This window comes from Castanea sativa, chromosome 5 (genome assembly GCF_040712315.1).
Source record: "Castanea sativa cultivar Marrone di Chiusa Pesio chromosome 5, ASM4071231v1".
NCBI lineage: Eukaryota > Viridiplantae > Streptophyta > Magnoliopsida > Fagales > Fagaceae > Castanea > Castanea sativa.
Genome location: NC_134017.1, coordinates 25350843 through 25363875, shown reverse-complemented (window position 1 = coordinate 25363875; position 13033 = coordinate 25350843). Strand labels below are relative to the sequence as shown.

Here is a 13033-nt window from a genome sequence, read left to right as displayed (position 1 = left end):
ATTTAATGAAATCTTATTTTCTCTTTTGATTAAAAATAATAATATTTGCCAATGTGCTACACAAGAACTTTATTTTTATTTTTAATTCATTTGGTCAAATTACGAATTTGACCAAAATGAAATTAATTATTGGCAAGTAATCTCCCTTTTTTTTATGAATAACAAACTTTTATTAACAAAAGAAGAAAACAGAAACAACACAGCAACATAATACAGTAGAGAGCAGCCTCTAGAAGATGACACGGGCAAAACTTGCAGTTAGGGGGCAATTAATCTCCCTAATATGGAAAGGCAATTACAAACACTATTGATCATTGCATTCACAGTTTCACTTCTGTGGTAAGGAAATATTCATAGCGATACAAAATTATAGTCATAATTATCATGATTAATACCCAGCTTAGTTTAGCAAGTGGCTCTGGGAAAATTTCACTCAAACTCGGAAACTCTTTTGGAAAATTGATTGGAATACTAACAAATCCATGTACATCCCATAAAGTTTTACTATAGAGTGGGAAAGAGATCTTAGAATATTAATGAACCTTTACCCAATTTTTGTATCTAAATGTACGATGGAAATCTGATGTAATATTGAGATTTTTTTTTTTTGGACAAATGAGGGTGTCCAAATCTCTTTGAGTATCTAACTATTTCTTTTGGTGAATACAGTTCCTTGTCTCACACGCATCAAGTTATTACAAAAATGAATTCCATAGGAGTGGCTTTAAAATGCTGGCAAGAAGTTTCAAACCCAAGATCTCATGGATATAATAAGGTCTTACGAACCATTAAGGAGACTTAGTTTGTTACCCTCTCTCAAGCCTATATAAGTTCTCCATCGATCTTGTGTAATGGAAGTAGGAAACTTGGGCCATGTAATCTTAGATTTTGGGCATGTTTTGTTTTGGAATTTCGTAGGCCTGGGTTTAAGGTGGAGACATTTTGGGTTTGTAAAGGTTTGAATCAATTCAGGTAGGACGATAATATCCGAGTCCAACAACCAAGAGCCCAAACTCCACATATACTATTCTATTATTGCCTTGTAATTGGGTATTTAAATAATACTCCTTTTTTTTTTTATTGGAATCAGTAAGCAATAAAACTTAATAAAATAAAATTTTTATGATTTGTTTGTATAGAAAAAATTTTAAGTACCACGAAAACAAAGTGACCGTACTATGAATTGGTGGATCTCACGCTATAGTTTTTTTTTTTTTTTTTGGTTCAAAGGAAATAGCATATAACTAAAAACTCAAAGTATGAACACTGCCTTGGCAGTGTCTTAAGTACACATAATTTGCTGCATCCTGAGCAAGAAAAGATAAAACAAAAGCAGGAGGCCTATTAAAAACAACAAAACCATCCTCGATCGTCGCTCCACAACTAGCCAACGCGTCAGCCACGCTATTAGCTTCCCTATAGCAATGCTTGACTTGGAACTGGGGGATCCTATTGAGGAGTGCCCTGCAATCATCAACCAAAGGAGATAAATGTCTAGCAGCAGAATAATCCCCAGTAAGCATATTGAAATTAACAAGGCATCTAATTCCACAATCACAGCTGGACACAACCTAGAGATACATAAATTTAGCCCATCTCTAAGGGCCCATAACTCAGCCACACACATACGCTATAGTTAATTAGTATGACACATATATATGTTGGAGGATATAATAGATGTTGTATATCTAAAATACTATATAACTGTGTATAAAAAAAAATACTATATAACTAGTATTATTTATGTTCGATGCATGGCTTGATAAAAATTCATATATAAGCTAATTTTCTTTCTCAAAATATATATAAGCTAATTTTAAAAATAAAATTAAAACAAAATTATTAAATAAATAATAATAATAATAATAATAAATTATAAAATAAGTGCATAATTTTAATTAAAAATTGCTTTAAGTTCTAACTTTTTAGAATTTAGACTTTATCAGTATTTATCTATTTTTATTATTGAAATTTATCTTTATGCTGTGTTAACTTCTTAATATGAGATACAAAATGAGTTTGATAGTTCCTATTTGAGTTATATTTAATCTATACTATAGCTAGTACAAACAATAATAAACAAAATAGTTCATCAATAAATAAAAATTCCTACTGATAGTCTAACTAAAAAAATCAACACACTTACAAATTAAATATAATAACCAAAACCAAAAATCAAAGCATACACAAAAGAGTTCAAAAATTGTGAATATAAATAATAATAAAAAAAATTAAAAACTTACCTAAGAGAACCAATAACTTAAATGGGTGTCCATTATTTTGCTTCTTTATAGTAAACTTCATTTGGCATAATATCCTGCATGCAAATTCATAAGCAAAAAAAGTAATAAAATGAATTTATTAGACTAAAATATAAGCATAAGTTGCATCTTGGGAAAAAAAAGTGAATAAAAAAACATACAACAACGTGGGGTGTATTATGTGGGGTTTAATTACAGGGATTACTTTATTTGTTAAGAGAGATTATATCGAAAAGTCATAGCTTAATGTGTGTGTGTGTGTGTGTGTGTGTGTGTGAATTTTGAAAATAGACTATTAGTTGGAGTAGAATTTAAATTTCAAAAACTTAGATGATAAATTTTTTTTAAAATTAACTTATTGTTAAATCTTATCCCTTAATCAAGAGTCTTGTAACTTAATATCCTAATAAAATATTAATTTAATAAGATGCAACTTGAGGAAAATAAATGTGAGTTATGTGGGATTTAAGTTTAGAAAATTTTGATAATAGACTTTTAGTTTTATTTAAATTAAACAGATGTTAAATGTTATCCCTTAATTTGAGGAAATATATTATAAAAAATAATATAAAATTAATTTATTAATTAGTTGTCATTAAAATGTTAATAATAGACTTTTAGTTGGAGTAGAAGTCAAAAGGTTGTATTATTTTCTTTAGAAGAAAAAAAAACGTGAGTTGTTGTCTAGGATTTAAGTTTATAATTTTTTATAATAGACTTTTTACTTTGAGTAAAATTTAAATTCGTTGAAGTTTAAATGTATAAAATTGATTTACTAATTAGTTGTTCTTAAAATATTGATAATAGAATTTTAGTTGGAGTAGAAGTCAAAATGTGGTTTTTTTTTTTTTTTTAAAAAGAAAAGTGGGTTTTTATTTGGTGTTTAAGTTTATAATTTTTTTTATAATGGGCCTTTTTAGTTTGAATAGAATTTAATTTTTTTTAAAAAAAATTTAGATGATAAAGATTTACCTAAATTAAACAGTTTTTAAATATTATTCCTTAATTTGAGGAAATATATCCTACAAATGATATAAAATTAATTTATTAATTAGTGAGAGTAGTCACTTGACACAACCACGACTTCTGAATCCAACTTTTATTATATAGTAATATGATATGATATGATATGATATACCCTAACAAATAATATAAAATTAAGACAAAAAAATGGTAAAAAGTTTCACATTCTAATTATGTGACATTATGCCAAAAACAAATTAAAAAGTAATGTCAGTGGTAGTTTCAAATAAGGATTAATAAAAATCTTGTTATAATTTTGTTTTGAATAGTTCTAGAATCACAAATTATTTCACAGCTCTTTTGCCACAATTTTGACATGATAGATTGTAAGTGGTTAACCATCACAATCTATCATATCAAAATTGTTGGAGTTAGTCACAACCAATAACAACCATTCAAGTTGCTAGAGTTAGTCACGTACTAAGATCTGTGCAAATGAGTTAATCACAAATTGAATGTGTGTGCATTAAGGGAAAGAATGCTACTACAAGATCAAGTCCAATTGAGTATTAGAGCAAAGATTCAACTGTAGATTGATATTTCGGGATAAGCCAAGGTAGTTGGTAAGATTCTTTATACTTGTATTTTTTATACTTATAACTACTTGATTGTTGATTAGTAGACTCTTGAGAGAGGTAATCTTAAAATCACCCGGTGGGGTTTTGTATTGTGAGATTTTTTCCATTTGTTAATAAATCACCGTGTCAAATTTATTTTTCGCTACATTTAGTATTTTTGGTAATTTGTTAGTGCGTCCATGATTTGCATACAATTGAACCTAATTAATCAACTTGGATAATTTAATTGATTAACTAGGGTCAAGCTATCTTAACCCAACAGATGAAATCTTATTTTCTCTTTTGACTAAAATATAATAATATTTGCCAATGTGCTACATAGGAACATTTATTTTTATTTTTAATTCATTGGACCAAATTATGAATTTGACCAAAATGAAATTAATTAATTAATTAAATTGGCAAGCAATCTCCCTTTTTTATGAATAACAAACTTTTATTAACAACAGAAGAAAACAGAAACAACACAGCAATAGAATACAGTAGAGAGCAGCCTCTAGAAGATGACACGGGCAAAACTTGGGGTTGGGGGGCAATTAATCTCCCTAATATGAAAAGGCAATTACAAAACACTATTGATTATTGCATTCACAGTTTCACTTCAGTAGTAAGGAAATATTCATAGCAATACGATATTATAGTCATAATTATCATGATTACTACCCAACTTAGTTTAGCAAGTAACTCTGGGAAAATTTCACTCAAACTCGGAAACTCTATTGGAAAACCATTAAGGAGACTTAGTTTGTCACCCTCTCTCAAGCCTATATTAGTTCTCCATCCATCTTGCTTAGCTCATAAAGAAATCTGATTTGTCACTTTTGTTGTTGTATTGGAAATCTGATTAGTTCTCCACCCTCTCTCTAGTTGTTGTCGTTTTGTCACTAGACATGTGATTGTATTGGAAATAAGGCTATAATTGGCTTGGTATTTTTCTTTTGTGTGCTCATAATTTTTGGGATGTTATCGGTTTGTGTCACTTTTGTGTAATGGAAGTAGGCAACTTGGGTCATGTAATCTTAGATTTTGGGCATCCTTTGTTTTAGAATTTTCTATTAGGGGCAATCCTTCACTCAACAGCCACCATCTCAAAGTAATCCTTCACAACTCCAACATAATTATACACAATTCATGTAAAATACCTAAAACATCAGAGAAATTAAAAAGATGTAAAATTATCTCCATTAGGAGAGTAAATGTGGCCCGCATATATTTTATTTTAATTAGTTATTTTATTCAGATTTATTTTTATTTATTTAATGGTAAGAGTGATAGATAAAAACTCATCCTATTAGGATTTAGGGGTCTTTTTTTAATAGATATTTATAACCTTGTTGGATAAAATAGATTTGGTGAACAAACATATACTCCTTGATATGAAAAATATAAATAGATAAAAAAAAAAAGTTAAATTAAAGGGGTCCCTAGTCTTAAATTTTTTATAAAAAAAAAAAAAAAAAAAAAAACAGAAACATGCATTCTCCATCAAAAGGGTTTTTAAGGAAAACGTCATATATTATAAGAATCTCTTCTTATTCTTTGTTTTACATTGGTTTTTTTCTAATAATCATTTGAACAACAATAGCTAATGGTATGTTTTATTTTCTTAATTTGCTTTAGATTTTTTGCAAAAAAAGAAAAAAAAAAAAACGAATTTAGTTCTCAAGTGGCCATGGAGGGTCGGTCCTACATAGCCCCCAATCTTGCTAAATTCAAAACACCTATTTCATTTTATAACAAACCCAATCAATGCTATTCATAAATAGAAAAATAACAAGTGATATTGCTAGTAGATTTACTGTTATTTACCATTGTTCAGTTCTCTATATATCTATTCGCCATTTGAAAGTAAATAGTAGTCGCCCATAATTTACATGCAGTTCTCATAGTATTAGTAAACATTGGGGTTGGTCTACACATCTTTTTTTTTTTTAATGAGGTCTACATATCTTCAATTATCTGTTATACTAAAATTTTTTTTTTTTTGGGAGAATCTGTTATATATTACATTAGATGTCAAAAGTCTACTTACAACATACTGTAGTTGGATTTCGTGGCAAAATAAATTGTTCAGTTTAAAATAAATTTACATACGAATTTGTATATAACAAATTGAATGTAACAAACATAGAAATTGAATCACATTTGGGCCCAAAAGATCCCTGACCCCCTGACTTGTATAACTGGATCAAGGGAAAATAAAACTTGATCCCTCCGTCCAAAAATCAACCCAAACAGATCACAGCCCAAACGGATCTACATTCTGCACATAGCATAAACTGCACTGACTGGCTGAGCAGCGTTGATGTTTTGAAATTTGAAGGACACATAGAGAGTGACTATTATTGTAGGACTAAATGAAATTTAGAAAGAAGAAGAAGATGGAATAGTGGAACGAAGAAAGAGATCATAAACTGGAGATGAAGAGGGGGGAATCAATAGTAGGATTTTTTTTTTTTTTTTTGAGAAGAAAGCATACAAGAATTATACCTTCAAAAAGAGTAAGCATTTCAAATTCCTAAGGGTGGCCTAAGTCTAAACTAAAACTTTAAATTTAAATATTAGGAACTAAGATACCATGCACATGATTTGATCAAATTCAACGAAAATTTCAACAATTTAGTTGTACTTATCCAAGGCCTCTATCCTGATTTTCTTAAACGTTTGGAAAAGAAAACCTTAAGCTTTTGCAGGAAGTTGTCTCATTTCTTATGTTCAATATGCGTGAAGTTCATGTAGTTTCTCTATTACTTCAGACATTTAGCATAATGCTCATCTCCATTTAGCATAATACACATAAGGGGGAGAGGTGCCACCTCCCTAATTTTCAAGAAGGTCAAACACCAAAATATCCAGAGAAAAAATTTAATTATTTTCATTCATCACTTCTGATCTCTTCTTTAGATGAGTCTAAGATAAAACTAGTTTAGAACAATATCACAGTATCGATATGTGGGATTCGTCCATTATAGAACTTCTTTTGTTACTAATGTTATAATTACCATTCATATTATAATAATTTTTTTGTCAAAATCTAGTTGATTATTTGTTATATATAATTACCATTAACATTATGGTATTTTTTGGTAACTCTAATCAATAGCTTTGATGAAATATGTATCTTAATTATTATATAGCAAAATTGATAGTAAATTATAGCTAAGCCAAAAAAATTAGTTATTATTATTATTGTTGTTGTTAAATATTTGTTTTTTATGTTTAGAAGTCATTTTGCATATTCAAGGATTAAAATTACACATAAATTTTATTCTATAATACTTTCAACACTTTTAGCTTTTTTCTATCGTTCTTTCAGCAAAAAACTAAAAATGTTATTCTCTAACGGTCCGTTTGAAATGGACCCTTAATATAGGAGTCAAAACTAACCATTCAAGAATAAATTTATCGCAATAAATCATCCTAGAACGTAACATATGAACATTATAATTTGACTTCGTGTTTTCAATTACGTTTCTCACGTTTTAACAACGTCAAAAATGCCAACTCACTACTGTTGGCCTAGTATGGATCATGTTGTTAGCTAACTTGGACTTTTTCTTTATATGGTACAAAAAAATTAAAAAATTAAAAAAAAAACATAAAAATAATAAAAATAAATAAAAAATAAAAACTTGTAATAGATATAGTAGGAAGCATTTTTAATTTCATGTATCCAATATAGATAACATGCTGTAGGAGGCAATTGAGGCAGCTCTAGTGGTGCCCATAAATGAGTACATATTGTGCTTATTTTACCCATAAATGAGGAAGCTCTAGTCTTTAAAGCTCTCAAAAGTTTTATTTTACACAAACACATTGTGCTTATTTCTCAAAAAAAAAAAAAACGCAAGCTATAATCTTTCTTCCAAGCTATTCGTGGGTAAGATGAGCATCGATATCTTTTGTTACACCAATCGCAAATTCAAGCATTGTGTTTGATTCAGGATCATCGACATTCAGTTTCTCATATTCCAAAGTCCAACGGACCAAGCTCCCCTCACCCTTTGGAGTGGCTTGAACAACGAATTTGAAACTCTTGTACAAATCCATGAGTATTCCCCCAATCACCTTGAAAGTTACTGAATGGTTTTTGTCATCAATGGCTTCCATTACTTCCTTAGACATTACAGCTTTCCCATCTGCCACCGACTCAAAAAAAAACAATCAATTGTACAAACATCAAAGCAAGAAAGACAAGATATAAACACCACCCTCTTCATTATAGTTTACTAACTATATTTTTCTATTTTTTGTCTTATCACCCATGAGACATTTTTTTATTTTACCTAGAAGGAAAAGCATGTATTAACAAACAAATAACATTACAAAAGCATGTATCTCATGGTAGTTGACAAGTGAGAACACAAAATTCTCAAAAACCCACTTCGCGAGACAATGAACAACAAAGTTCCTTTCCCTAGGAACCTAAACAAAACTACTTTACAGTCTGACTTCTGTCAATCAGTGCTTTAATGTCCTCTACTAGCTGCAGATTTTTCCAATTTACCTACTTGATTCGCCCATTTTTAGTCTCAATTTAAGTTTTTGCATCTTCTCAAACACTACTTGTAAATACATTGTCTAGACTTGAAAGTAAACTAGTAAGTTAAGCGGGGATGGAAGAAACAAGTATGGAGAAGAGAAGTTTTAGTAATGGGCCGGCCTAGTGGGGTTTAGGAGAAGCGAGTGTGGACAAAGTAGTAGTGAATAATGAGGAGAAGGGTGGAACTAGACTCATGCTAAGTTAAAACAGGAGAGGAAGGATTGGCTTTACAGGATTGTCGGTTAAAGAAAAGCTCCTTGAAGATAAGAGCTTTTGGTAAAGATGGTGGAAGGCTCAGAATGGAGAAAATATAGTGGATTGATTCAAATAAGTGGCTTGCTTTCCCTCTCCCTGGATGGATTGGTTCAATTAAGTTTCTTGATTCAAAATATCTAGTTGAGGCAAGCCTAATCATATCCTGCTCCTTGTTAAACACGTAACATACTACAATTGATATAGGCCTGTTTGGAACTTTGGATAGAACTTATTGCTGAAAACTGAAAATATTGTAGCAAAATAATTTTTAAATGTGTGAATAGTATCGTGGGACCCATTTTTAATATATTTTTTTTCTGAATTAAGTGATTGTGGATCTCATGAACAGTGCATAACAGTAACTTTGTCTCCCGCATAGTGTAATCATGTGCATGAACAATACCGGTTACTATTTATAAGCGTTGAAGAAAAAATAAATTAATAAATAAGAGGAGAAAACGCAAAACATACAAACGCGCAAATGCAAATGTGAATCCAAACAATCACATAGTATAAAGTAGAACACGTAGGTGAGCGAAGTAATTCTTATATTCTAAAATGGTTTATCGATATTAACTAGTACTAAAAATATTTTATTATTCTTGGGCAAAGTAATTCTTATGTTTTCATGCATTTAATTCCAAAAACAAAAAATAAAGATTAAAGAAAAATCCTTGAGAACGAAAAAAAAAGACTAATTTATGACTAAGGCAGTGAGAGAAAAATATATTATTGAGAAAATGTACACAAAAAATAGTGTTTTCTATAGACTTTACCAAACTATTCAATATTACGTTTTACTCACCGAAGATACCAACAAACAAATGGCCCTCTGATTTTTTTTCTTTTTTTACTAATATTATTATTGGTAAAATTAGTAAATCAACTTGGAAAATATAAAAGAAATAATATGTTATCCAACCATAAAGTTTAAGAATTTTATAATTAAGGATGCATAATTATTAATAAGTTTAATCTAAATATTTATTTGTGCAAAACTAATGAGAGAGAGGGAGAATCTTGGACCTAGTTGATTTCATTGGGTAGCATTGAGGATCTATATGTAATATTGTATCGAGTTTTTTTTTTTTTAGAGAACTTCAATTTATTATCAGACCAAAACACCAATCAGTTTTTGGTATAATCAGGAATTGAGCCCCAGATCTCTTATACAACCATTAGAGACTTTACCAGCTAAGCTAACTTGATCAAGTTGATAACTGTAATACCTTCAATATGGTAGCACCACTTGAGTTGGCATATTAATGAACTAAAATTTTCTTCCTTTTTAAAGGAGGGTTATAGGTATGGGCTAGTTGACTATTTTCATTTTATTTATGCCTCTTTGGTGAATTTAATTTTTGAGATGAAATTAACTATAAATTTTGAAATTTAACTTCAAATAATAACTATATTATATAAAAAATTTACAAATATATATATATATATATGTTTATATATATATATAGAAAAAACTTAGGTACAGTATCTTAGGTACTGTTCCTTAAGTTTCCCCTTTTAAGATTAATTAAGCCATGTGACTACTTAATTAAAAAATACATTTTTATCTCATAAAAAAAAATTCACATGGTAGAATTTTAAGAGGGGAAACTTAAAAAACAACATCTAAGTACTATATCTAAATTTTGCCCTATATATATAAAGTAGTGGCCAAGGTGCATAGCCCCTATTGGTCCAAATGTATTTTTTTTCCTTGTATTTGCGGTTGAACTCTATTGTACATAAAGATTTACTTAATTAAAGTTTTAATAAACTTTATTTCTTTCTATTTTCCAGTGGATTCTATAGTTCTTCTTGGGGATTCAAAGGTTATTCTCAGAGAGAGAGAGAGAGAGAGAGAGATTCATCTTTTAACCAACCAAGGGATTTTTTTAAGAGAAAAATATTTGGAGATTCTATAGTGCTCTCTTCTTCAATAGAGCTACTATAGCAACTCTAAAAAAAAATAGAGTTAAAGCATCTTCAGCAAACCCTCTAAATTTTTGTATTATTTGGAGAGTGAACAATTACATTTACCTTTTACCTACTTATTTTTTCAAATACACTTTCTAACAAACTCTTTATATTTTCTCTATCTCATTTAAATATTATTTCTTCATTCATTCTTTAATCTTCATTTATTCTTTTTTTAATCTTTCTTTATTTATTCCCAACTATATTTTCTAACTCTCAATGGGTAAAAAATTTTAAATTGTGGTTGGTCTTTTTTTTTTCAATGGATCTCTTGAAGCACTTGAGATAACAAATAATATAGTCATGAGTTGTTAGTCTTTATTTATTTGTTATTATTCACTACTTTTTCACAAGCTTTTTTTTTAAAAAAAATCTAAAATGAAAAAAAAAATACTACATCTAAAACATTTTCATAACAAATCACATGTGGTAAGTTGTTATTGGTTCTAATTTGAATCACAACTTAAATTTTTTTTTTACCTATTCATAATTACCAATAACAACCTACTATTTAGGATTTATTGTAAAAATATTGTGAAAATATTATGAACATAGCATCCCTTAAAAAATATATATATGATCATAAAATTTTTGTAATTATCATTAACCCAATTTTCCACCACAGGTACACACCACTTTTTACAACCCATTGTTTCCACCACACACACTCCACTATAACTACAAACCAATTCTCCACCACATACCAAAAGTTAAAGAATAAAAAATATCTCATCTCAAAGTCAAAGTCAAAGACTCAAACAGGGAGAGGATTTCAGGAGAGAGAGAGAGAGAGAGAGACCAGGTGACGAAGATGGCGAGGAAGATGATCATGGAGATCGGGTGCCAAAGGAGGCTGAGGATGAGGATGAGGAGCATGATGAGTGAGTAGTTCATGCAATACAAATGGGTCTTTCTCCACAACCAATTTGCTCCGCCTCCACAGTTGCTTTTCCTCCTCCCTACCGCCAACAAAATGCGGTTTTTTGTTTTTATTGTTCCAATTTCATTAAGCTTATGAGAATAATTGTTTTTGTGTTTCAAATCTTTTGATTGGGTTAAGTGTTTTTGCTTTGATTGTGTTATGTTTTAGTTTGTAACCATTGAGATAGAGAAGCAAGAGAGAGTGAAGAACGAAAGAGAAAAGGGATGAGAGAAAAAAATTATTATTTTATTCAACTAGTGATTATTTTAAGAGTGAAATATGTTTGGAGTCGTTACAGTAATTGCTACAATGCTCTCCAGTTCAAGAGAGCTACTGTAGCAAATCTAAAAAAAAGAAAATAGAGATGGAGAGACTACTGGAACTTAATTTTTCTGTGTTTGCTCTCCAAATAAGACTTTAAAAAGCCTATTGGAGATGCTTTTAGAAAGGTTATTGGAGGGTGATTTTTGTAGTTTACTCTCCAAAAATGGCTTTAAGTAACTTCTTGGATATGCTCTTGTTCAGCTGTGAAATTTTTTAAGAAGAGAAAATGGTGTGGATAGTGAACAGTGCTCACTTGGTCATGAGAGGAACTTTAGTAACTTTAAATTACTTTTTGCATCTTATAGACTGTTGGAGTTGACTTTTGTGAGTTTATTTTTCAACATGGAGATGACAATGACTTTAAAGAGCATAATTTAAGACCATTAAAACTTAAAATTTAAACATTTGATTGATAACATAGTTATTGATCTTTAATTATTTGAAAATTTTGTAAGTATGAAAAATATAAGAAAAAAATGCAATACAACAGTGAATTTATCAAAATTCAAATCTAATAAAAAGATATAAGAAAAGCTTAAAAAATTTTCTTTAAACTTTCAATCCAAACGTAAACGTAAAAAATTAGAAATCGTTGGCCAAACCTTATTCTTGACACACAAAAAAAAAAAAAAAAAAAAGGTAAACCCGTTCCATTTATTGTGTTTTTTTTCGATTTAGTCTCTAGAAAACTAATTAAAAATATATATTAATATATGTCAGCTCACCCCAACAACACATTACAATTCCTTTTTTTTTTTCCCACCAATTCATCAACACATGCAATCTATAGTAAATCTTAGACATACACAGTTGATCGGGCTAGCTATAAGCATTTGTAAGGGCAAGTATTACATAAAATGTTAAAAGTGTTCAGGAATTCATAAGACATGATCAACAAATATTGATTGACTTACCGAAGATAAAATACCAGCAAACGATACAGCCCTCTTGTCCCCATTCACCTTCAACTAAATCAACACTTTGTATAAAGTTAGGGCAAAATTTCGGTGCCTCAGCTACTAGCTTGCTGTTAACCTCATAAAACTTATATGCAGAGGCCTTGATCTCTATTTCAGCTTCTACCTTCCCAAATGGAGACATTGTTTCCATGTATCTTGAAACTCACTTCTGATCCTCTAAAAAATAAAAAAGA

General features: G+C 29.6%; 1 protein-coding gene across 1 annotated transcript; it reads right to left on the bottom strand.

The window, feature by feature from the left end:
• Window positions 1-7521: 7521 nt before the first annotated feature.
• Window positions 7522-13033, bottom strand: LOC142633607 (MLP-like protein 43). Its single transcript, XM_075807849.1, has 2 exons — window positions 12795-13033; window positions 7522-8001 (listed from the first exon to the last, which is right to left on the bottom strand). The coding sequence occupies exons 1-2, from the start codon at window positions 12988-12990 to the stop codon at window positions 7733-7735; spliced, it is 465 nt and encodes a 154-aa protein (XP_075663964.1). The 5' UTR covers window positions 12991-13033; the 3' UTR covers window positions 7522-7732.

What these genes read in the sequence shown, in the direction of transcription:
- LOC142633607 (XM_075807849.1), bottom strand. Translation starts at nt 12,990, where the DNA reads ATGGAAACAATGTCTCCATTTGGGAAGGTAGAAGCTGAAATAGAGATC. An exon ending in TTGCTGGTATTTTATCTTCG is followed by an intron (nt 8,002 to 12,794) that starts GTAAGTCAATCA and finishes AGTCGGTGGCAG; the next exon opens with ATGGGAAAGCTGTAATGTCT.